General features: G+C 39.1%; 3 protein-coding genes across 6 annotated transcripts; 1 reads left to right on the forward strand and 2 right to left on the reverse strand.

Moving 5' to 3' along the window:
- The first annotated feature begins 1,409 nt into the window (after positions 1-1,409).
- Positions 1,410-6,357, forward strand: cisd2 (CDGSH iron sulfur domain 2). Its single transcript, XM_051384902.1, has 3 exons — positions 1,410-1,646; positions 4,527-4,741; positions 4,998-6,357. The coding sequence occupies exons 1-3, from the start codon at positions 1,544-1,546 to the stop codon at positions 5,085-5,087; spliced, it is 408 nt and encodes a 135-aa protein (XP_051240862.1). The 5' UTR covers positions 1,410-1,543; the 3' UTR covers positions 5,088-6,357.
- Positions 6,358-7,273: 916 nt separating this feature from the next.
- Positions 7,274-18,443, reverse strand: si:dkey-162b23.4 (sodium/hydrogen exchanger 9B2). Of its 4 annotated transcripts, none has more exons than XM_051384896.1 (13): positions 18,298-18,443; positions 16,703-16,971; positions 15,613-15,814; positions 15,072-15,242; positions 13,283-13,425; positions 12,751-12,878; positions 11,761-11,936; positions 11,115-11,221; positions 10,517-10,666; positions 10,220-10,328; positions 9,050-9,186; positions 8,687-8,906; positions 7,274-8,325 (listed from the first exon to the last, which is right to left on the reverse strand). In XM_051384896.1, the coding sequence occupies exons 2-13, from the start codon at positions 16,835-16,837 to the stop codon at positions 8,264-8,266; spliced, it is 1,740 nt and encodes a 579-aa protein (XP_051240856.1). In that variant the 5' UTR covers positions 16,838-16,971; positions 18,298-18,443; the 3' UTR covers positions 7,274-8,263. The 4 variants fall into 4 exon arrangements, with proteins under 4 accessions (XP_051240856.1, XP_051240860.1, XP_051240857.1 ...); XM_051384900.1 differs by having other exon boundaries at positions 8,726-8,906; positions 18,298-18,442; XM_051384897.1 differs by lacking the exon at positions 18,298-18,443 and adding an exon at positions 18,074-18,218.
- Positions 18,444-18,477: 34 nt separating this feature from the next.
- Positions 18,478-26,177, reverse strand: bdh2 (3-hydroxybutyrate dehydrogenase, type 2). Its single transcript, XM_051384901.1, has 10 exons — positions 26,091-26,177; positions 23,931-24,021; positions 22,806-22,884; positions 21,656-21,752; positions 20,480-20,588; positions 20,057-20,117; positions 19,755-19,868; positions 19,344-19,402; positions 19,068-19,160; positions 18,478-18,882 (listed from the first exon to the last, which is right to left on the reverse strand). The coding sequence occupies exons 2-10, from the start codon at positions 24,000-24,002 to the stop codon at positions 18,829-18,831; spliced, it is 738 nt and encodes a 245-aa protein (XP_051240861.1). The 5' UTR covers positions 24,003-24,021; positions 26,091-26,177; the 3' UTR covers positions 18,478-18,828.
- Positions 26,178-26,662: the final 485 nt, after the last annotated feature.

Consider the following 26,662-nt stretch of genomic DNA (forward strand, 5'->3'; position numbering starts at 1 on the left):
TATGAAGAATCTGAGAAGTCTGCTTCACTGCTTGTAAGAGAAATGGTTTCACTTAATTCATAGTGTGCCAGATCCTGGTCCTTGAGCCTAGAGCTTGGCAGGTTTTCTATACCAGCGTGTCACATTCATCTGTTGCCACCTTGTTCCTGGAGGCTGGATAGCGGGAATATACAGAGGTTTACCCTTTTATTTAATTGGATATCTAGTTTTATCTAAGGCAAAGATACATATGCTGTATTGCAGACAGCACACCAATAACCGGTTTAAATGCCTACATATAATTAGCAGGTCCATAATAATGAAGCCAAGTTTCCTAAGAATGCTATTTCAAGAACAGGAATTTTAAGTCTCAGACTATAATTGAAGAAAGGCGTAGTAGTACCAAAGTAACTTTAAGACATATTTTCTATCATAAACTATTTGTCTGTGGGGCATCCACATGGTGTCTCATTATGCTGGATGGAAGCACTTATGCTTCTACCATTGTAGCTTGTGGAGACACGCTTGATTATGTTTCTCAGTTTCTCTTTACAGTACATGACTGTGATAAACCCTGGTAATAAACCCTGGTATCCATCTGGTATTTATTTTAGGCATCAAGTGGGTCTTCTATCATGGTTTATGCTATTTTACAGTATATCGCAATATTAATGTACAGTATATACTAGCATTTTCTTCTCTTGACAAAAACATATAATCTCACATGAGCCTTGCATAAGTATGGCACAACCCTAAAAGGTATGGTTTGAGATACCTGGGACAAAAGTTGATATACTCCCACTCTGGGATGGAGAGCTATGAGAGAGAAGCAGTGTAACAAATAATTTAATAGGAAACATGTCATTGTCATACAATCAGATACATTTAATCAAGTGCATTTGCATATCTGTGGATGTTTAAGAAAAGTTCTTGCAATACTCAATTAAAATTGTGTAAAAAAAGGCCAAACAGGATGATGCACAAACATGCTGCCTTTGGGTGCCCAACAATATGCACATGAAACTCAGTAAAGTGAAACCATTGAGTGTTGAGAGAGGTGACTTTAAAAGATGGAGAGCATGCAGTTATAGTTATTCTGCAGTTAACAGTTAAATGACCAAAGGGCGCTGGAGATTACAACGGTTAAATACATGTGTCTCATTTTTACTTAATATATGTGTGCACATTTATCGTTTTAACACACTGCCTTTGTAATTGGACACAATATTTATATTTATTGATTTGACCTTATTTACGTCTGTGAAACCGAGGTTTACGAGGAGCACCTGAAGTACACAGAAAACCTTCTTCACGCTGAATTCAAGTTGTCCAATCAGGAGCCACCAACTCCTCCGACTCTGATTGGCCAGGAGCTCCACCGTCACAGGCCGTTGTTACGTCTATTCACGACGCTGTTTACTCAATTCTTCGGCTGTTTCCGACCTTCGCGGTGAGAGTTTACGTACCGGTGACAGGCTGCGCTCAGAAATGAACGCAATGACATGAACAGACCCCAGGAACTATCCAAGTCAAACACAAAACCTGACACATTGAGCAATTCAAGATGGTTTTAGAAAGTATTTCAAGGATAATAAAAGTCCAGCTTCCAGCATACCTCAAGAGGCTTCCGCTTCCGGAGACCATCGGCGGATTTGCAAGGTTGACAGGTAATGAACTGCAGCTGTGTGGAACTTCTGACCGGCCTGTGGAGATGACTTCTGAACTTCGGGGACACTTTACAGCACAGAGCCCCTTTATCTTTAGCTAGCCTGCAAACGAAAACTCAGAGTCATAGTCATGCTGTGGATGGCAGTGTCCTACTGAACCTGTGTTACGTGCTTTAAGTGGCTCCTTTAAAACTCTTTATCATCGTTTGATTTGTGTTGTTCTTACTAGCAACATCAACTCAGTAGTGACCTTATGGTAGTGCGTCCACAGTAAGGTTTTTATTTGTGTGTTTTGGTCTGCGATGTAAGTGATACCATGTTAATAACAACAATTAGAAATGTGCTGCCATGTTTGCCTCTAGCGCAGTATGTAACCAGCTCAGTCAGCCGTACTTTCACAAGTGATGCACTAAAAACACAGACTACTGTACATCATGATCCGTGTTTCACGACGTTTGTAGATACAGACTTCAGGTTCATGTCCCAAAATGGACCAATTTTTAGGGAAATATGCCAAATGCAATGGTTCTAGCTTCTCAAATGTGAGAATTTGCTGCTTTTTTAAATCTTAAATTATAGTAAAATTAATTTCTCTAAGTCTTGGTCTGCTGGTCAGACAGAAAATGGTGTTTGAGATGTCATCTTCACTGTTCTGGTGTTAATTAAAAGATTAATTGAGAAATCTCAATATTAATGGATAATAAAATGAATCATCAGTTGCTCTCCCAAACTTTGATATTCAGCTCAACAGCAACGGGGCGAGCTCCAGCAGGATTATTTTGAATTATTTTGAATACATTAAACAAATATCAATGCATCAGTGTCTAGCGATGTAGCGACCCGATACTCGCCTTATTGAGAGGATTGTGTATCAGCCACAGTCCACATTGAAGGTCCAGTGTGTAGGCATCTAGCGGTGAGGTTGCAGATTGCAACCAACTGATAACCCCTCCACTCACCCTCCCCTTCCTCCAAGCGAATAGGAGAACCTACGGTGGCTGCGAAACTAACAATTATTATACATTTTTTAATTATTTTTATTTTACATTTGCAACTTCCCTCTGGATAAAGTTCTGTCTAATTCTGTCTTATTTTACATGAACCTGTCCTGGACTGCATCATGAGATGTCTTTTCACATGTGGCAGCTCTTGCAAATTGAGAACACAAAAGCGGATTCATTAGCTTATTTGCAAGTCTTCAACAATAAGATTAAACCGTGCACACAAAAATGTCCCCCACAGCTTCTAGTTGAGTGCAAGAGCAGAGTTTGTGTGCAGTTAAGCGGGTGAACAAGTGCAACAGTGGTTTAGAGAACCAAAGTGTCCTCAAGTGAAAGTCCACCTTGAAGCTGATCAACCACTCCGACTTGACCTTTCAGCCAACACAGGTCTTTGGGAAGTATCGAATGTAGCCTAAAAATAGCCCAAAAAAGTAAAAAGGCTGAGCAGTCCTACATTACTGACATGCCTTTGTGACAATTGACATGCTAGAACCATTTGAGTAGTGCCTCTCTGAGAAGGCTGTGAAACCAAAAACATGCATTGAAGATTTTAGGTATTGTGGTGCTTAGTGCTACTTGCTAAAGCTTTTGAAAGCCTTGCTGTTATTGGCTTTAAAGTTAGAGGTTTGCAGATGTTGGCTGAATTAAAGCCTGTTTCTGAAGTTGTGTTTTTCTGTCATAAATGATCAATTTAGTCAGTGCAGATTGTACGAAGAAAGATTTATTAAATGCTCCTTCATGTGAAATATAATTCCTTTAAAGAGATTAAGGATTAGTAATGTCCCATTAGGTATCAAAATCCTTTTTTTTTAGAGTATTTTAATTGCCATAAGAGCATTATGAAAAGTCCTGGGGTATATCTCACAGCTAATAGTAAGATTACATAACTGTGGCTAATCCTCACTGTGCTTCACTTGTCTATCCTCTCCATGTATGGAGGACTGAATGATGTGTTTCCCAAAGCACTTTTGTGGGCCGAGTGTGGCATTCCCACTGATAGCTGCTCGCGTGAGACGATACTCTTCAATGATCAGTAATAGAGCAGAAAATGCAAATGAGAGTGCATACAGTGTACAGTGTGTCGCCCTGCTCTCTACCCTGTTTATATAATCATGTATTTAAAAAGCTTATATCTGTAGGATGTTTTAATGTCTCACTAACGTCATGGTATGAAACCGGTGGCAGATGTACTGTATCAGGCTTTTGAAAACATAAACAGTACCTACCACAATATTTGAGTTTTCTTTATCCAGCACTGTTCAAAGGTAACCATCCATGGAGTCAGTGCATTGTATATCATACAGTGTACTCCGATGGTAGAATGTATTACATCTTTCAAAAATCTGAATGGACGACCCGGGGTGCCGTCTGCCGTGACTGGAGTAATTGTTTTCCTAATCGGAAGTAGGTTTTGTGAATTGAAGTACAGCTGTAATTAATGGTTATTTTCTTTAATGATTAAGATGTAAGTTATCTTTTGTATTAACAATTCTGTCTGTAAAATGGAAAATATGCCCGTCACAATTTCCTAAAGCCTCTGGTGATTTATTCATATAGCTTGAATAGTTTGGTCAATGGTCCAAACCCTAAAAAAACTTAATTTACTTTCATATATGGCAAAGAAAAGTAGTAAATTCTCAAATTAGAGAAGCTGGAACCACTACATATTTGGCATTTTTGCTTGGAAAATGACTCAAGTGATTAAACAACAAATCAAAATAGTTGCTGATTAATTTTCTGCCCATTAACAAATTGATTAATCATCAGCATCCAGTAATCTAAGCCCCATCCCCTATGGCCAAAGCTATTCTAGTTATAGCATGCCGGCGTTCATGGTTATTTTCCTACGTTTGCTAATGTGTGTGTAATGTGTCCGCAGTGTCCGAGTGGCTCCGGTTGCTCCCTCTCCTGGGTATCTTGGCTCTTCTGGGCTATCTGACCATTCGTCCATTCCTGCCTAAGAAGAAGAAGCAGAGAGACAGCCTGATCAACCTGAAGATCCAGAAAGAGAACCCAAAAGTGGTCAACGAGATAGACATCGAGGACTTGAACAGCGCCAATGTGTGTTACTGTCGCTGCTGGCGCTCCAAAACTGTAAGTTGACTGCTTTTATTTTGACCTTTTCTATATATAATGGAGGCTGGGACTGAACTGTAGTGACAGTTAACTGGCATAGTTATTTATCACACAGACTGCTAAATAAAGTTCACTTACATATATTAGAGAAGTTGTACTTTTATTACTAAAGTCAATCATTTCTTGTATGTATTTTTTACTTCAGGAAAAAGGAGAGTTTAGTGTTTCTGTATCTTGCTGATCAGCTGATGTTGAGTTGTTTCCTGTTTTTTAGTTTCCTGTGTGTGACAAGTCACACTTAAAGCACAACGAGCTAACTGGAGACAACGTGGGACCGCTCATACTCAAAAAGAAGATACTGTAATCGACCACTGATGGGAGTTTTGCTTTCACCTCCACAAGCCTTTAGTTTTCTTTTCCTAACAGTTTGTGGTTTGTCTACTTTTTTTTTTTTTTTTTTTTTTACAAGAATGCTGTTCGGGCCTTGGTGTCATGTTGTTGGTCTGAAAAATTCACTTCCTCAGTCTTTATTTGAAGTGCTTCTAACACACCTAGAAATACAAATTGACAGTGAGATTGTGTGAAAACTGCATTTTAGGTTGTGCAGTTAAGAAGGTGTTGCTTGTTGTGTTTTTTTTTTTTGTTACCCTTTGTTCAGTCTTTACTTGTGTTGGTTAACAGAACACTTTTTATATGACTGTAAACTTCAATTTTAGTCATGTCTCAGTCTTGTTCAAATCAATTACAATTCATCACTGGGACCACTTTGAGGGAAAAACTTGAAACATAAATGCAGTGACTTTAATGATGACTTTCATTAATCTGAACACATCAGGGTAAGTCCCTCTTAAATGGTTGTTAGAATTAGACGTAATACTACTCCAACCTGTAATTAACATTTTGTACTGTATGTCTTCATTCTGGAGGTTCTTTTTTTTAATTTTTTTTTAACAGTCAGCCTTTGTAGTGTTTCTTTTTCCTTTTTTCAGATTGTCTGTGTGCCAAATATTAACATGTCCACACTTTAAGGATGTGAAATATTCTCTTATAAGTTATTGTGTGTATGGGAGGCTACTTATTATTTTTTTCAGATGTATTTTGTTCATAGCCTTTAAACATTTGAGTTTTCAATTTATATCCAACTCCGTTGCCTACAAACATTTCAAACCACTGCACCGTTGAGTAATACCCAGTTACAGTTTTAACCTCACTGCCCTATTGAGGTTTGAGAATGTATCTGCTGCAACTTCAGAAGCTCTATACCGTTTTTTTTTTGTTTTTTTTGGATAGCCTTTGTATTGTCATAATGGCTGTATATAGTTGACTTTCTGCTGGAGTATTTCCTTCTTAATTCATGAGCAATATTTTAGACATAAATTGCCTTTCAGATCTGTGTTTTCATGATGAATGACTGCGTGTTTATGAACCTTTGTAAGAAATGGCTGGAATTGATTCATTCTTTAATGAAATGTAAAATGTAAAACCGAACAGTCAGGATGTTTAACTCAACAGTTTTGGCAAACAGAACTGCAGCTTCATTCCCTTCTTTCACTATAAATTATGATTGGGAAACACTTCATGTAAGCTTGAGTTGAAATACCTTTCAATTAATAACAAGGTAACAGAGTACATCACTTTCTAATTGTCAGCTCCTCATTTTTTCAGGTTAAACTTGGATTCAGGGTCATATATTTCCACAGAAGTGAACTGTTGAAGGCACTTTTACCCAAACAGCCTCAAAAAGACAAAAAGAAAGCCACTAACAGAATCACATTTGCTCTTGCTTTTGTATTTTGTAAATTGATGAACAGTAAGAGGCTAGCATGAGGCTAGCATGAAGCAGCACTGTGAGGCTGTACTTAGGGACAGTGGTTCTTGGAGCTAAGTGCTAACTTTAGTATGCTAACATGCTAAAGTTTAACAGGTATAATGTTTACTATGGTCACCATCTTAGTTTAGCGTGTTAGCTTGCTAACATTTGCTAATTAGCTCTAATGGGGGAATGTCATTAGTTTTTCAGGTTTATGGTCATAACACAAAATTCAATTATTACATTTCATTTTAACTGTATATACTAAATTGCATGGTAATCCAACTGTTGAGACATTTTTGAGCTTAAGTACGAATGTGAATCTCACGGTGGAGGTAGAGGAAATTCAGTGGGGTTTCATCCTCTGGGAACCATGAATATCTGTACAATATTGTGTGCTATCCAGTAGATGTTGGGCTTGTTCACTGGATAAGTCAAAATTCAGGCTTCCTGGGTGTACTAGAGAAAAGATCAGGGGATCACTAAAGTCATTAGAGTTCATCCTTTGGGCACCATTGATATCTGTACCAAATTTCATGACAATCCATCCAATTATTGGACAAAAGTTGTAGACCGACTGACCAACACTGTCTTGATGCCACAATGCTAGTGTGGCTAAAAAGCAAACAGTACAGAAACCGACCCGAATTAAAGACATGGTAAAACATACAGTAAGTCAAATCGTAAACATATATTGCATAGTAATACTGAACTAGACCAAAGAGATGGACAATCCTTGGTATGTTGTATCATTTATTGCTCAAAGAATATTTGGTAAAAAACTAAGCTTCAATCATGTAAATCTATCATAAATAATAACTAATAATACACAAGAACATTTAAACAAATCAAAAACATCTTAAGTAACACTGCATACTTCTGTAATAAAAAAGAAATATGTAACAAATGTGAAAAATTACTTTCCTTTATAATCAAACTATAAAAGGTGGGTTTACATTAATGTTTTCATGATATTGAAAGTGGACAGTGAGTGTAGCAGGGTTTTAGCAGCATTGTATATAAGCCAAAGGAAAGCATTGTGTATTATTTATGTCTTCTCCTGATTCTTTGTAAACTACACAAACCCTTCTCATCACCAAGACACTCAGCTAATACATATTTTATTAAAACAAAAAACGCACAAACACAAAGGGGTAAAAATATTGTACTGAGCACAGAACACCTAAAGACTTAAGCGTGTGTCAACTAATTAGTCTAATTTAAAACAATACAATACACTGTCAGTACATTCAATTATGTAGCCCTCAAAAGGAAACTGCTTATAATAAAATCCAGCATTATCACATTTTCAAGTCCAAATACAGTAAATAGTTTTTTCCAATGTAGTCATAAAAAAGGGGCATATAGTGGATTCAGTGAATATGACAGGCAGGAATAATACCCACCTTTACAAACAATGTAAACCATATCCATGCCTCACACTAATAAAGCTGATTAAACGAAACAAAACCACCCCATGTATACTGTTCATACAGCGTGACAGTGCAGACACTGAGGTGTGGGTCATTTGTTTGGAGCCTGAGGCCTGGAAACCCCTTGAGGCTATAAATACAGAGTGATTCATGTGTTCCTGCAGCATGGCAAACACCAGGAGCTGACCGGCAGATAGAGAGACAAAGAGAGCCACTCGGTGGCTAAAGGAAAACTCAAATATCCAAGGTGTGAAAGCACACCGGAAGTCTCTTAAAATGTCCTCCCTCAGTGGATGGTCAGAGGGTACTCTCATAGGTGATAGGAGTTTCATCGTCCTCTTCACCTCCTGCTGCGGTGCCTGGGTAAGACAGAGGGAGAAATGATGAAAAGCTTCAGTAAAAGACTGGTTACATGCTATTCAGATCCTCCAGTAAACAAACAAAAGCTGAAGACTGTGTGCAAGCATGAGTTACACTTTTGCACTGTGGTTAACAGCCACAATGACACTGTTGTGTGAATGTAAAATACATGAAGGCATGAAAGACTGGGTAAATAGAAGCACCCTAAAGCTATGCAAATCCTAGGCTGAGTGGATGCATCTATCAAAAAAAAGCTTTGCAGCAAAGGATATCCACTACTCAAACGCAACTACGAGGCAAGGCTCCATGGGGAGGGGTGTTGAGCTGAGTTTGAATTGTTGAATGTGGGACTTTACCTACCTAAGAAAAAGGCTGATAAAGTGGGTTTGACTCGCTCACCACAGGAGTTCTTTGGTTTTTGGAGCAGGCGAGGTCCAGAAAGCCCTATGATAAGAGCTCCTACAGGAGCTGTGAGAAGGATGGCCAGCACGGCCACCGTCAGCACGTCCATGCCGTACCTCTGCAGCTCCTTATCGTCTTTTGTCCTGGCCATGTCTAAAGCTGTGGAGCCTATAGCCGCCTGATGAAGACAAAGACACCATTGTTTCCTCTATACTTACTCACAAATGATATTAACTATCACCACAAGAGGAAAAATAATTTATTACTTACTGGAAAAACCCTAACTGAGAATAAAACTCTCAGAAAGACAAGTGCACAAACCTGTACAGTGGCTTTGGGCATCCATGCTAGGGCTATGAATACTTTTTCCTTCATGGTAAAGCCCGCACACATCACACAGACAAAGGTGAACAGGATTCGAACCAGCAGGGCGATGAGCAGAGAGGCTATACCCAGACCTAAACAGACAAACAGTCATACAAAGATGTTCAACTACACTGGTACGGAGATATACTGCTATAAAAGGCAACAATTATTATATCATTAGTATTTCCTCTTAACAGCTGTGGGCAAGGAGGGGCACAGTAGTGATGAAAAGAGAAAACCACACAGGCTGGCTTGCTATGCTACTTGTATATCTAGAAAGATCTAGTAACTGTGGGTTATTATTACGCCTACGCCAAAATAATATTTACATATTTGCAAAAAAATCTATTCTTAGAAGTTGCTGTCTGTACTTTTGAAGCTATACAATTCACGAAAAAGAAATACATGAATTAAATTTTTCATTTATCATATTTTCTGATCAGAAGTGCATATGCAACAGTAGCCTAGCATAGAGCCACCTGGAAAAAGGCCCTGTAGGTGTATGAACACATTTTTAAAAGATGGACAGCCTGCAGTTGAAGTATTAATAATGCCCACCACATCTGCTCCTCTCATCTCTTTTAAAAGCAGCTCACAGTTTTTTTAATGGGTCATGGTAAGAGCTGTGGTGGATTTTCCCTAAAAACTGTTTTTCCCAAAATAAAAACTATTCCAAACCACACAATGTATTCTGGGTAGTGAAGAGAGTAAAATTTGATCACGTTTTTCATCCATAATAAATTATGTTACAAGAATTTTTTTCTTCCATTACAGCTAAACATAGAACACCAAAAATATGTTATTTTGGTCATTTGTTCAGGCATGAATAAGATTATTGTTTTTGGGAGAAATCTAAGATATGTTTCCGAAGGAACTCTCATATGCAAACGTCTATGGAAGTACAGTATATGAGTGCACAGATGGTTAATATTTACTGGACACAGAGAGATAAAACTCTTCAGGGGCTTCTTTTTGGTATGTAAATATATTTACATCCATACAGTCGCATTTGAATCTCTTACAGTGATAACAGGGACCTCACTGTGTTATTTTGAAGTGTGCGTGGCTGTGTGTGTGTGTGTGTGTGTGTGTGTGTGTGTGTGTGTGTGCGGTGTGTCGTCTTACCAACTGTGACTCCCTCCAACTCAGAGATTCGAATCTCGGCTCCTATTAGTCCGAAGAGTAGAGGCTGAAATACATCCCATGCCCACCCCACCACTTCCTCCACTCGTGCCTTAAGACAAACAGAACACATGGAAATGTTTAACTTTCACATGCAGCAGGGTGAATGTTTATTTATTAATGTACTGATGAATATCTTACTGTGCATCCTAGCAGGTTGGTGAAGATGTGCTTCAATAATTTCTGCTGAGCTAACTTTGTCAAGATGGATAACTGGGAATAGAGAGCGTATGTTATTACCTTCTCTGTCCCCCAGCCGATGCCAGCCAGGAATGCCAACACCAGGGTGCAGAGCCCTCCAGAGCCAGGAAACCCAGCCACACCGCTGCCGAACACGGCAAAGACGGACAGACCCAGCACCAAGAAGGATCGCTTCATTACTAAATGTTTCTGGGAGAAAAACGAATGAATATTTTAATATAATTTAATCTATAAATACAAAATGCTCCATGTGACACTTAAGGTAAGGTGTCACATTATATATAATGGTGGTTAATCTCAAAATTGAATGTACTTGTGTTTAACCTACACTGATTCATACAGACGGATTTGTTGACAAGTCTTGAGTCTGAGTTGGGATAGTACAGTGTTATATCTGTTATCTTGACCCCCAAAAACATCTCTTTCATTATATTCCTGTGTGTTCTCATCAAAACTCCACAGAGTTTATCATTTTTAATCAGACCTGGAACACTTCACTGATGTTTTTTCAAGCGTTTTTTTTTTTGCTCTTCCAGAGTTGTGTCAGACACAGGCTGTGGTGTCAAGTGGTGTAAGGATGACTAAGCAAGAGTAAAACTGGTTAATATAATCGTAATGCTGTAAACAGCACGCCTACCTGGTCAACACTAGGAAAGTACTGAATGAGGAAGCCAAGAAGAAGGCCAGCAACCAGCCCACCAGCCACCTCCAGTACACCTCTCAAGAGGTTGTACCAGGTGGAGCCTAGAAACATGAAAAATATAAACAATGAATGTAATACAACTAACTGAACTAATACAAATATGTAGTAAACAATGGCAATTCATGAAAGTAGCTGGTAAATTGATGATATTATTTATTGTTTTAAATGCAGCTTAGTATGTCCCTACAGAGGCTCCATATTGTGGTATACAGCACTGTGACATGGCACAAAAAACCCTTTAAGTCTTAACAAGAGTAAACAGCACACTCACACCCTCTGCTGAGCTCCTGACTAACTACAGATAGAACTTATTTATTTCATGTGTTTTCCCTTCTCTGCTTCATGATAAAGTTCCTTGTTGCTACAGTGTGCTGTACAGTGTTGGTTCTAACTTTTCTTTGTCATCAAAGTTCAACCTTCCATTTCTTATTTTTAATGCTTGACATCCTCACTCTGCATCTATCACACCCTCTGCTGAACTTCTCCTCTCTCCTGGACATAAAGGTGGTGAATTCAATAAAAAGAACACACTTCTTTCGCCTCTCCACGCACACAAAAAACACACACGTCCATAGGTTACCTGTGGCAAAGGCCATGCCTAAGCATGTGGTGAACCCTGTGATGGCAAGAATGTCGTCAAAGCTGCCTGCAGCCATCAGCAGGGTGGGGATGCCCTGCTCCACGCCGTAACCGTCCTTCTGCAGCAGTAACATGGAGGGAACCACCACCGCCGGAGAGACAGCGCCCAGCACGAAGCTACAATGTGGAGGAGATGGATCGTTTATTAATTTGTGTAGAGAGACTTTGGAAACCTTTGGAAAGTATCAGCCTTTCAAAATTCTGCTACCAGTCAGAAGATCCCTACATTGCATTATGCCGACAGTGATCTTCAGGCTCAAACATTGACATTTGACTTGAGCAGTACAAAAATATTTGTATTGGCCCCCATCCACCCTTCAGCCACTGATAAGCAACACACTCAGAGGGGGAACAGCACATGAAGTGTGATATCTCAAGTTCTATTTCAACTACTGACAGCACACGAGTTCTGACCAGGCAGAAATATAAAGGCGCCATTGACTCAACTTGACGTAAATAGTCAAACTTGTCAGACAAGAAGCTGCAATGTGATCTAGTGACTCTCGCTGAGCAGTGCGTTTTCCACTCTACTTCATGGGAACAGGTTCCTTGCAGGTACTCTGCTTATATCTGCTGCAGAGGAGTAAACTGCTCCTGTAGCACAGAAAGCTGAACAGTATCTTCACACAGCTTATAATGGAAGTACGTTGTGAATCAAAAATCACTGATTGTCTATGAGAAGAATAAAAAAAATAGGAAAAATAGACCCTGTGAAGTCAAAATCAGTGTGCGCTTTAAACCATCCCCAATTAAATAAAAGCTTTTAATATAAGCTGAAATTTAAATGGTAAATATATGTGATTCCTCAATATGTTCTTCAAAGGAAATGTGTCTGTCTATCTGTCTGACATACTGTAAAGGTAATATAGAGCTTGCTAGTAGAAAACGGAGAGTGGAGACAGAGAGGGAGAGTAGGTAGTGTTCTATTTACCCAAGGATGAAGCCCCACACCCAGGGCAAGCCCATGAGGAAGTGAGAGACCAGAGCTGTGGTGCAAGCCTCTATGATGCAGGGCCCAGCTGCTACACGCAGACACACAGATTTTAGTTTCTTCAGGGCCTGAAAACACAGACACATACATCATTCAAGAGTTTTAGCAGTAATTAGCTGACTTTTATACAGAGATAAAGAGGATTAATCCGTGTAGTGATGTTTAGAAATACTGAATGATTTGTTGATTAACTGTCTGAAACATCTGAAAATGTATGGACAAGATGACTTGCTGCAAACCAATTGCATACATTTTTAAAGCAAGCATTAATTAGTTATGTCTTCTCCAAGGCTCAGATTTGCTTGCCTTTTCTCATATCATATCATTGGAAATGTATTACTTTGGAGTCCTGGGCAGATAGAAATCTAATCAAAAATCATAAGGATAGTTTCAGTCCTAGTCGAGGCGAGTCATAAGCACAGAGATACTAAGATACCGAGCTTCAATAGTGGAATACGTGTATGTGGCATACCATGGGATCCAACCCCAGACCCGCTCTGACCAGAATGACAGCCAGAGCGATGTTCCTCAGTGATGCCGACCATCTGAAGTCAATGTACACCCCATCTGTTACCACTGGGATGTTCCTCAGCAGGAAACCCATCAGCAGCATACCTGCAACACAGCAGAGGGTGTGAGAGAGGAAAGATGATCCTTCAGGACTGTCTCTCACACAGATACAGAACCAAAAAGGATCGCCTGTTGCTTTTTGAACTTACAGTGCTCGTGTTGGACATCCGAGACACTGAGACCCACTGTGGGGACTTTGTCTTATAGCATCAATAAAATTAAGTTTCAAAAAGGTCCAAACCTTCTCTACAAAGTGATTTGGCAATGAGAATATTTCACTATAATGTTACACTGCATTATTAAGAATTGTGGAAATTAAATTTAAGCTCTTTATGATTATGGTTATGGATGTGTTCTCAACAAGGGAAATGATAGATAACGAGAAAATATTAAAAACTGTTAATGAGTGGGGACTGAGGACTTATAGTATTATATCCTCATACAGGAATCCTCTTGGCAGTTGGTGTCAAAAATGTTTCAAAATACAGAAACAGACACTGAACTGGTAAACAAGAATATACTTCTGAGGAAAAAACTGGAAAATGAAGTTAAGAGAGAAACAAACTCCAAGATCCACTCCTATATCTGACTTGAACTTCAATCTACTTTCTGATGTTATTTACAAATAAGGAGTGGCTCCAGCTTCCTTGATTTTTATCTTGTTAGGGGAGCAGCTGGTGGCTTATGATTTCAATTTCTAGATTCATATTCACCTTATATTACATTCAAACCACAATTGTAAATGACATTTACACTATCTTCTTAGCAATGTTATGACTTTTTCAAGCCCTAACGCATTAGACGGCATTAACACTTAACCAGAGCCTGATCAAGTCACATCTCTTTTATTTCATAATTAGTGATGACATATTCCTTAAATAAAAAAGATGTATTACCCAAACATTTTTCGATCACAGCAGAAGTGATCATCGCCGTGCAATATCAAGAAAACAGGGCTATCTTGTGAAGGCCACCAATAAAACCAATAGAAGCGAAACACAAAATAAAGTACCAACAGAACCCAGTGCATCAGCAGCTTATGTGTACTTGACTCAGAATGGAAAAAGTGAGTAACATGATTGTATAGTTAATCATGAACTCTCCTTTTAACCCCAAGTCCTTATATCAATGACAAAGGTGAAATGAATGAGTCAGCAGATTCCTTTACAATACATCATAAAATGAATACATACATGGCTTTAAGATGTATGACACTCATTAGGCTGTGGAGAATATTTTGCATTATTTCTGTTACAGCATTAATATTTCCTTGGCCAATTTATAATTAATTATTATTATTATGAATTAATTATTATTAATTTATCTGCAAATACAATTCTTTGTGCTGTATACACAGAGCACTCCTTGTCAGACTGCTAGCCGTTTGTATGTATTTATTGTAATTTTTCAACCTGCTTGTTTGATAACCTCTTACAAATACTCATTGATTAATGCTGACTAACTAGTATAAACTAGTAAGTAATGATGCAACAGTTGAGCCTTTATGTAATCTGTCTAATTGTTATGGACAAAAATATGGCCGGCTGTACTTTTAACACTGACACTGGAAAAAGATGTATTGTGTTGCTAAATATATCACCCTGGCCAAGGCATCTGTGTAACTAAATATGAAATAAAGGCTTGTATAAACACACCTGCATGAAACATAACCACTAAATCCCCAGACTTACCAAGGAGTGGTGGGAACGGTGGAAGTTTGGGCAGACGAATGAAAGATACTAATTTGCCACCGATGAGTGCAGAGATGAAGAGGATTGTGATGCCAAACAGGTTGCCCCCTGGAAGACATTCTTTCTCTGTGATGGACCACACCACTCCAAAGAGAACAGCTGCCAATAGGACTAGAGAGGGCAGAGGAGACAGATATTAGATGGTGATATCAATGAGAACAATAATGTGATCAGGTTTTTATAGGCATTAAGAATGAGTGGGTAATAAGCAGATTATTACATGTATTTTTGTTGTGTTACAATTTTCAACCTCTTAAACTTCCTCACTGATGATTCACTTCACTGTCTGTGAGTGCATTTTATAATGTGAACATAAATTAAAGTATTGTTTGAAAGTATGTATTTATCTACAGCATTCCTGTATTTCTCAGATACCTCAAGGTATACATGATACTCATGTCATCTGCAGTTTTTCCACACATTTCCAGGGTAGAGCCAACTTGAACCAACTTGAACCAACTTGAGTCCCCCCCTCCCTTACCTTTAGTAATGAGAGAGGCCAGGAAACCTCTTGGTGGACATGGGCAAAATCTGTGGAGCAAAGGGCAGCAGACCACTGGCGGGTCTGTGTTGGTGCCAGCATCCACCACAGGGTTTCGTGGAATAAAATAGGTGGTCTCCTCTGTGACATTTGGACTGGAACAGCGCCGTACCACCACTTGGATCTGGTTCACACTTAGGTGCTGGAGAAGGAGGAACAGAATGTGCACAAGAATAGGTCAGTGATCACATTTGCCGGGCAGACATTAGTTTTCTGTCAGTTCCCTTAACATCACACCTGTAAAGCCAATGCATGATGAAGGTTTTTTGGTATGTTGTAATATCTTTATGTCTTAAAATGTACTGTTGATTGCAATATCCAATACAGGACATATATTTATGAATATCCAGGCCTTACACAAGTAGCTAAGCAGTCAGCATTAACAGGACACCTTGCACAGAACACCAGATCTCAAATGTCACACTGACACAGGTATGAATGCAGTGGTTATAGAAAGATTAGAAACTGGTTGATAGATGTCCCTGTAGCCTCTTTAATTGCCAAACCCTTATTAATTGTCGTGCCCTATCAGTACTGTTGACACAGAGGTACGTCATACCAGCAGATTACAGACTACAGTTTCTTACAAACAATAGAGTGAAGATATGAACGGGCCACGGAAGCTGATAACTGCGACTCCCAGAACACCTTCTTTGTCATATTGCTCAGGTGGGTACATTGGCACAAAGTTTTGACTTTTTTTTTTTTTTTTACTTTGACCTGCATTTTTAATTCATTCACATTAGAATTCCAGCAAATTGTCTGAGGCGAACAATTCATTTTACAAGGTTATTTAATTGTATATTAAAACAAAGAGACAAAGAAGATGACAGTTTATATGTATCTTAAAATTCAATGTCTTATTTGGGGAAATAAAAAAACCTATGCTATGGCATTTGAGAAACATTTTTCCTTCCAAAAAAAGAATATTTGTTACCAAGCAGCCTTTACAGTTTTTTTTTGCCAAGGCAGTGACAACTCAAATATGACTATGTTAGACCAAGAGAATCTTAATAGTAAAATACTATACCTCCACATGGTTTGCTGCAGGCAAAATAATTCTGTCCAGCAGCGGGCTGGGTGCTGGACTGGGTGCTGGACTGGGTGCTGGACTGGGTGCAGGGCTCGGCTCCGGGGTAACAGGTTTGGGCTGGGTGTCCTCCATGGCAATTGGCTACAGTATTTCTGCTCCACTCACTTCTCTATCACAGTACATCAAGCCTAGGGGTGGGGTTGATAGCCATTGATGGGCAGTTCCTTCACTTCTGCTTCTGTATGTCCACCTCTGACCGCAGGCTCCTATTCATACAGCACGGTTTTATCGGAAGAGAAACAAATTATTATTTACTTAATAATGGAGAACAGTGATGTTGGCACAGGTGTGGAAATTGGCATGAAATGATAACTTTAATCTTACACACAGCTTTTTTGTTTAGTTTAACAGATACTGTACTGGGTCTGACCAGGAGGGGGTGAATGAGGAAAAAGGAACACATGATTCCTGTGTACATGAGGAACCATGAGGCTAATACTGTATGTATGTAGCTGTAAGCTGGCATGCCAACATGGCGCACTACTGTACTACAAAGTAATCCCGCTCTAACGCATTACAATGGGCTAATACTATACTCTTAATAACTTTAGCTGTTACTTCAAGCTGTATTAATTACACACAAACGTTGACAAGTAACTCATTTCCATTAACTTAACGCTACTACAATGTTTTGACAGTTGCTCATGGCAACAGACGTTGGTTAATCCAATTGTGAGAGACCACACTAATCAATGCTTACAGCTCAGCCATATGGCACACCTAGCTAGCGTCGGCTGGAGTGCGTTACGTCGAGAGCTAGGGCAAGTAGGTTAGACTTAACTTAGCGACTGCCAACAAAAAACCCTAAGTGGTGACATCGGTAGCCGCCTAGCTAGCCAGCTAAGCAAGCCAATGTGTTTTGACGTTTGGTTGCCTTGGGGTCTGGTCACAGTGCACACAAGTGTAGGGACAGAGGCAGCTGAAAACCGTAGCTACAGTAATTAGCTAGTGAGGAGGCAAATCCACGCCTCACGATAAACCACAACAGTGGACCCATTATCGGACAAAGACATGCCTTCTCACTAACGGTAACGCTTTAAACAACGTAACGTTATTTCCTCGTGTGAGCATCGGCTAAACTATTAAACCTTGTTAATTATGTTAACGTTAACTGGGAACCGCTTTAAAGAGGGTCATGTTGAATAACGTCAGGTTAACGTTAGATAACGCCAACGTAAACTCCCGGTCGTCACAGGCTGACTTAACGTTAGCGTTACATTGTTGTACTGCTAAAATTGAACCCCGTAACCTACAAAGTCTGGTTTCGGTAAATAAAGCAAAGCTCAATTTCACTCTCTACTCTGATACCTTTGGGTAAAACCATCACATTTCGCGGAGAGAGGGAAGTGTCGTTGTCCGACATTGGATTCATTGCCAGTAGCTGTGTGCGCCCTACCAACAGCTGTCAGTGAACTCAGCACGGTGGCGTGCTACACACACACACAGAGAGAGAGAGAGAGAGAGACCACTCCTGACCCCATTTTATCAGGTTCCTTAAATATATAACAGTCATTAAAGAAAAAGCAGCTCACCTCATATCGTAAACATTGTCATCGCTTGTCAGTGGCAGAGTTTCTGGCAGTGCTGTGGCAGATAGAGCAGCTGGGAAATGGGAATCAGGCGGATTAGTGATGGCCAAGCATGTATGTACCGCGCACAGGAGTGCTTGGTTGGGGGGAAGTTAGGTTAAATGGAAAAGTCACTCAAGGGTATTCGTGAAGACGTTTTTAATGCATGTTTAACAAATTTCTTTATTAATCACAGTCAAAATTTGACAGAGTGCTTTGTGAAACTAACAAATGATGTATTTATTAAGTTTATAATACCAGTGTACTCTACTTGTTATATAGTCAATTTATTAAAATGTCAGTCAACATATTATTTTGGCATTGTACACATTTAAGGCATAGATTTTTAGGTTAGAAAATGTCTCCCATGGAATCAGTAAACATAATATGCAAAATCCCCCCCCCCAAAAAAAGACCAGTCACTTTATTTGGGGTTTGAATGAGAATAGAAGCGACTGCCTCCACTGCTGCCACCGTGAACTCGCTACAGTTTTCTCAGAGTCTCCATCCTCCATCGATGATTTGCTCTGTCCCAGTCACATAGGCCGACTGTGAAGGAGAGGAAACATCAGATCACTAATCAATCAAGAACAACTGTGTTTGCGTGTATATTTATGGAATATTTAATGTTTACATTGGAGATAAGCATCGTACACTGGGACAAAGCCAGGTTTTTAGAAACACTGATACCACATATATGCATGACATGGATCAGTTAATCTGCGAGCGCTCACCTCATCTGAGGCCAAGTATACGCACAGGTGCGCCACTTCTTCAGCTGTGCACATTCTGCCAGTTTTCTGTCTTGCCATGAAATCCTTATAAGCCTGAGGAGAAACATAAAAAGAGGAGTTACAGTTGTAGCAGTTATTATCTTCAACACCCGGCCAGAAGGATTTCTTCTTGTGGAAACAAAGATAAGATGTACCTGTTAAATGACTCATGCAGGCATTACTGTCAGATTAAGAATGGAGAAAATGACAGAGTAAATCTGAGTCAACCATATCTACCTGTTCTGGGTCAGGTTGGGCCTGGATCCTTCCCCTCAGTGATGGAGTATCAACAGTACCTGAGAAAATATAAAAGAACTCCAATTTTCTTCTGAAACCCAAGATTGAATACGTAAATATAGATAGCCTTTGGCTAATTGGATGACTTTGATAGACAAATCGGTATGCTTTGATTCAGTTCAGGTCTGCTGTGCAGATGAAAGCCTGACGAGTTTGAAGGGACAAGGCTTGTGTATCTTTAAAAAACACGAACATGAAAGGCCCTTCAATCTTTCTAAAAAACATCAATTTAATTTGTTTTCAAGGATATCTACAGTAATATAGTTATCTATTAAAAGGCAAGTAACCTTGAATAATGCTTGAGGAAGAATAAAAAGGACACTTTTATTTTGAAGGGCGTACTAAACTTACCAGGACAAACACAATTGCAGCGAATGCCTTTGTCAATGAAATCAGCCGCTATAGCTTTGGTGAGCCCAATCACGGCAGCCTTGGAGGTACTATAGACACACCGGTTCACAACGCCTGTGTTCGAGGAAACACATAGGTCACTCACACATAGACACACACACACACACGCACAAAGCAATTATCTGAGATAAGAGGATTACAATGAACATGGTTATACTTCAACGACTTAATGTCCCTTTAATTGGGGATAATATTTGTTCTACAGTCATCTACAGTTAAAAGATCTGTGGAAGATCATTTACCTTTTATGCTTGATGCAACAGATGCCATGTTAATAATGTTTCCTGATTTCTTTGCCAACATCTAGAACGACAACACGAATTAGGAAGGTGGCATATAAACAGAACATAATTGGCAAATATTAAGAGTAAAATTATGCAATAGTCTTAGGTCTTCATTTTTTATGCAACAAATCAGTGACAAACATGGTGAGATCCAAGCTAAAATTCTCCGTTGAGACGGTTTGGTTAGTTTAAAGCTGGATTAGCGATTGGGCAGTCACCTCCCATCATGCCACAGGCTCAGAGTAATACAGCTAATCCCAGCGGAAAAAGGATGAGAACAAAATTAAAGCATATGTCGCTGAATTTACAACAGCACCTATTTCATTCTCTCAACAACAGGATAAACGGTGTTAAGCATTAGGTAAAGAGGGCAAAGGTCACCTTAGGAAGGAAAGCCTTGCACATGAGGTACATGCTCCGGACGTTCACGTTCATTGTGAAGTCCCAGTCGGCCTCTTCGCAATCCAAGATGGAGCCGTGGTGCACAAACCTGCAGACGGTAGATGACATGTAAACTTTGAAAGTAGCAAAAATAGTGTCACGCTATTAGATGTAATCACCTAAACATATGGCTTTAGCCGAGAGGTAAAATACCTCATATGTCAATCAGAATCAAACCAGAAGAGATAAAAAATGAGATAGAAGTTATTAAACTACACCTAAATGCTGCATGAACCCCCTCAACATTTTACAGACCTTTGTTAAGGAGATTGACAAAAGGTCAAGTAGAGGTTAAACCTTAAGGTATAGGGATTTTGGAAATGTAGTTAAGCAGGAGATGCTTAATGTGGAGACAGCATATTGGCAATAGAAGCAGAGCTGCTATGCACTTATCATATGTCAAAGGATAAGGCTGTCAATATTCTACACCGATCAGCCATAACATTGTGACCACCTGGACACCCTGGTGGTCGTAATGCTATGCAGCCCCATACACGACAAACTGTGATGCACTGTGTGTTCTGACACCTTTCTATCAGAACCAGCAGTAACTTTTTCAGCAGTTTGAGCTACAGTAGCTCGTCTGTTGGATCTGTTTGATAGATACTGACCACTGCATACCGCAAACACCCCACAAGAGCTGCAGTTTTGGAGATGCTCTGACCCAGTCGTCTAGCCATCACAATTTGGCCCTTGTCAAAGTCGCTCAAATCCTCACGCTGCCCATTTTTTCTGCTTCTAACACATCAACTTTGAGGACAAAATGTTCACCTGCTGCCTGATATATCCCACCCACTGACAGGCGCCATGAAAATGAGATAATGTGTCCTACTGAAAACGTAATTCTTTAAGAGCTGTGACCAGATATGAAGTGTCATTTTCTGAAACAGCTAAGAACTGTAGTTTTTAACAAATATTTGACTGGCAACTTAAATATGTCATGGTGATGAATATTCATAGCATCACAATGCTATATGTGGGATTAACTCAAAAACTACAGTGTCCATTATAATGAAGAGACATGTCACCCAATGAAACTGTGGCTCATTCATTCGTGAGATTTTCCTCTTAGTAAAATAATTGAAACGCTACTGAAAAGAGCAAAAAAAAACTAACCCAGCAACATTGAACAGCACATCTACATGCTCATGTTCCTTGGCCAGGGCTTCGACTTGGTCCTTCTTAGTTACATCCACGACCTTGGTCTTGATCCCTGTTGGTGAAAAGAAAAACAGAGCTTTGATTGTGGAGCAAAAGACCCAATTACTTTAATGACAGACTTGGAAAACAGAATATGATTTAACATTTTATTGCAGGAGATGGTAGTTTAAGATGAGGATGAAAACACCCGGCTTTACATGCACAATTCTGCTGGACACTCAACAGCTCTACATAAGGCAGTTAGAGGAGAAGACCATTGCTTGTCAGCTACAACAGGGGCAATAAGCCTGAGTAGGTTACTAAGCCCTAATTTACTTGTATAGTGTAACTAAAATAGGAAAAGCAACACTTTATAGCCTTTGCATTCAAAATATGTCCTATATCAGTGGTTCCAAACCTCTATTGGCTGCTTAGTTGCTTTAACTGCACACTTTCTAATGAAGGACGAATTCTATCTAAATAATAATCTAAACTATAAAAATAACAATTTCATTTAGTTTTCTTTACAGAAATGTACAAAATGCTGCAATATAGGGCCATTGTGTATACGTTTTCTTACACCCCCTAAAATCAAGAAGGCCTCGTGACCCCCTGTGAAGCTTTGCCGACCCCTAATGGGGGTCCCAAACCCCAGCTTTGCGAACCACTGTTATATATTATCTTTAGGTACAGTGTTATTTCTGCTAAACAAAAATCTTGCAAAAATGTATCTTGATCAAAAAAAATTTAATGTGTAAATATAATGGAAATGTGCTATTTTGATAACCTATTCATTGATCAAGTTAGTGTCATGTATAATAGCAAACTGAATATGTTTGGGTTTTAGAATGTTGGTCGGAAAAAAGACTGTAGGTTCTTAGGATCAGGGAAACTATGATGGGTATTGATCATTGTATTAATCAATTAATAAAGAAAATAATATGCAATTAACTGACTATGAAAATAATTTGGCAGTGCATTGTTAGGATAAACTAATTTTATCAAATTTCTCTCATTAAAAGCTACCAGAGGTTAGTACATACACAAAGGGAAAAACGTGTCTCATCCTGGCTGCATTTCACTGGTTACCCAGCAGATGGCAGCCTCACACAAAGAGAAATCTTACCTTGAATTCCATCCAGCTCTTTCAGCTTCTCTCCATTGATGTCTGTTGCTGTGACTTGAGCTCCCTCCTTTGCAAACGCCTACAGTTGAAAAACAAAAAACCTGATTCAGATCCAAGAGGTTCCACAATGTCTACACATGTCATGAAATAAACTAAAGGCTGGGAATAATTTCAATGTCACAGTGCTGACACCAGTATGTCATCGCCACATACCTATAGACATAGAATGTCAATTCCTAAGCCTAAACCCCTCACATGAAATCCCTTCCACCTCCAGTGAGGTGATAACTGAGTGACTGCATCATTAACCTCAGAGCAGACCACATCCGCAAAATACAGACGAAATGGAAAATGCTCAACAGACCTATCACACCATATGCCACTTTTAATGCCATGTAATTTGAACCCAATGATCTGAGACATAAATAGGTCGCTCTGTATTAGAATTCCTCCACAATTCGCCACACACAAACCCCTGTAATATAAGACATCACTAGAAGGGAATGGATGTGATGATGACCCATTCTTTACAAGGATGCATGTGAGATGTCAAGTGTTTTGTTTCCTCGTTGGAAAAAGAATACCACCAGATGATTGTGCCCGAGGAATGTCCTGAAGCTGTGTTTGCATCATCTCAAGAATCCCCATTACAGCAACCTTATCTACAGCACATGCATGTGGACTGTCAGAATATTGTCGACATAAACACAGAACGTCTAGAATCTTCATGCAAAGTGAAAATGGTTATTTCAACAATACACTGATGATTTTTTTCCATAAAAATAGCTTGAATATTTTGTCTTATTTGTAATAAGGATGGAGGTAAAACCAGAACTTGAGCAGGAAACTACAGTAAATATATGGACACAGTGCATGTTTCTGTAGCACAATCATTTGGAAGAAAACGTGTTTTGGATCAACAATATTGTTGTTGATGTTGCAGAAGATATTATGGGATTTTGGCGACATTAAAATCTGTGTGCGTTACATAAGAACTGGTTGAAATATATATTTATGTCTAAACACACCGCTTTCGGGTCTGCACACCACAGGACATTAAATAAACAACCTTCTTCTGTGATATGGTTGGAACATCAGTGACAAATTCATATTAAAGCTCATTACTATTGCTGCAGCCCGTCCAATCCCCTGCGCGGCAGCTGACAGCACAATCACTTTCCCGTCCAGGCGGCCCATAGTGCACCTTTTGCTCCTGCTGTGATGAAAACAGACAAACAAAAATAGAGTTTTTAACAATGACAGCTTTATTTTAATGATAAAGGCTGAGAATAATCAAACAAATCTCCTGCTGAGCATTCATTAGATATTTACAAATGTGTTTATGAAGGATTATTTCAGCTGAGAGTTTGCAGTAAAAAATGATAAACATATACCCAGTTCATGAAATGCTTTTACATTTACATAACGTTTGTTTGGAAGAACTGGCCAGTTACATATTACATAGCACAGTATGTGTACGAGCAGCCAGATCCACCACGGTTGAGGAAAACAACGGCAACAACAGAAGCTCAAACTTTACCAAGAGAATAATCTACTAAAAACGATGCCAAAACACTAAACACAGAGTCTCATGTTTTGATCCCTCAGTGCTTCCCAATTATGAGCCCTTACTAGATTTCCCACTTGAGGTTTGAATCTAGATCGCATTAATCAATCAATCACAGAGCAATCTCTGTTAAGCTAAGAGGTAATGATTGACAGGCTATTTCTCAAGAGGTTTTGAGCAGAGACAAAATGTGACCACCCATACCTTACTTAGCATTATGAAAGCCCCAACACAGATGATGTAGTATCAGAATTTATTCATCCGAACTAATTGGGCAGTTGTCCATAATTACTCTGTCCTTAATAGTACACTCCACATATAGTCACTAAGGCTATACATATGCATGTCAATTTTATTACACTTATCACTCACAATGACATATTGAACTAGGCTTTATGAGGAAATCTGTTTTACAAATCATTTTATCTTACATGTTCAAGGACCGGCTTGTCACCAACATATTCATAACATATAATATTTAGCCATAATAATTAGACCTTCAAGAAAACAGTACAAAACTAATTCAAGCTAAGCCTAAATATGAGTGCTGCCTTTTTCTTTTATTTTCCTATTTTCTCATCTTCAAACAATCACCTACAGTGAACAACAACTCACACTTTCTACTGAGTGAACCAGGTGAACCAGAGGTGCACCATCTCAAATGTTCTTGGCCTTGGTGAAGCTACAGCATTATCACAATGGAAACTACTTGAAAATTTCAAAATAAAGTTTTCAGAGTTCATTTTCATTAGGGCACTCAAGAAAGACCAAATCAGGGAGCTCTCCTCTCTGCAGTCTGTCTGGCACAAGCCCTTTATATATTTGTCCTTTTAAATCATGTGAAGGCCTATTAATACCGACATGTACAAGGTTAAATGATCTCTGACATAGCTTTCTTGAGTAAATAAATGACTGTACACCAGCCAGCTGGGGCAATATTTATCTGCCAAGTCAAACTTTCAGTCAGGACCGATGCTTTAATGGTGCAGATTATATGACTGACAGCTGCCATTATCTGCAGTGTCAGCCTCAGAGCATGGTGTGATTCAAAAGCAAACAATAACAAGACATGAAATGACTTTGCAAGCTTTATTTTGAAATCCTGAAGTACTCTAAATCTGTTTATACCTGCTGAACTTCACCAAGGTCGAGGACGTTTGAAACAGTGGACATCTAACACCTGGTAGTCTGGTCAATTGGAAACCACCTATTTTGTCAAACTGGCCCCATTAAAAGCATGCCGAATTGCCTATTAGCAGTCCCTGTTTGCACTGTAGCCTATCCATGGATGTATAAACAACTATCAACAAGTAACACTCAAGAAAACTTAAACACATGATGATTCTCAAGCAAGTTCTGTTATAAGGAGCGCCTATTTCCCCTCCATGATTTTATAGCGGATTTATGGATGTATAAAAGGCTAAAGAAAGTCGCAAAAGACAGCTTCCAACTATATTTGATCGTTTATGACATGGCTGCTGCTCGCACTAATATTTTGATAGGGACTGTTATAGTGTACACGTTGTCTTCCACAGTTGCACTGAGCTGCTATTGTTGTATGTCACCTGCTTCTACACAAGTCTACACGACTAAAAAATCAGGTTGTAGGTCTGTACAGTTAAATCAACTCTGGCGACCTGCATGGTGGAATTTGTATTTTATTTTTTATTTTTTACCATTCACTGGTTGCAAAGTCAAGTACAAGCCCAGAAACTCACCCTCTGCTCAGGTCCGACGCACTGAACGTCAAAGACCAGCGGAGACCCACACGTGACCTTCTGCTTGTACCACTATTGGACGACCAGACCAGGAAGTGTGCGTGACAGCTGTTTGTAATTTGAGAAGATGTCTTCTTTTAAACAGCAGGGGCATGTTTAGTTAAATATAATGGATATTTATACTGCAAGATAATGCATGTATTTAGCAATGTATACGAGTTTTTAGCTAACTCTTCAGCTCATGTGTTTTTATTAAAACATGAATTAAAACAGGCATGAATGGACTCTTGTGGTAGCTGCACTGCCTTCTTAATGACATCCTCTAGCTTTGAAAAGACTTGGAAATTGACCTTTGAGATATGCACAAAGTGCTCTGTGGACCCAATTTACAACCACGGAGGGTTAATGGTCTGTAAAAGGTATATTCAATTTGAGGTTAATATTTAACTTCTGGTGTAAACTCTAAATTATTCTTCATTTGTGATCAATCCAAGTCAGAAAATCGTCAGCCAATTGTAAAAAAAAAAAAAAAAAAAAAGATAAAGAAACTCCAGTTAATTCTTGTCCTTAAA

Source organism: Dicentrarchus labrax, unplaced genomic scaffold (assembly GCF_905237075.1).
Source record: "Dicentrarchus labrax unplaced genomic scaffold, dlabrax2021, whole genome shotgun sequence".
Lineage (NCBI taxonomy): Eukaryota > Metazoa > Chordata > Actinopteri > Moronidae > Dicentrarchus > Dicentrarchus labrax.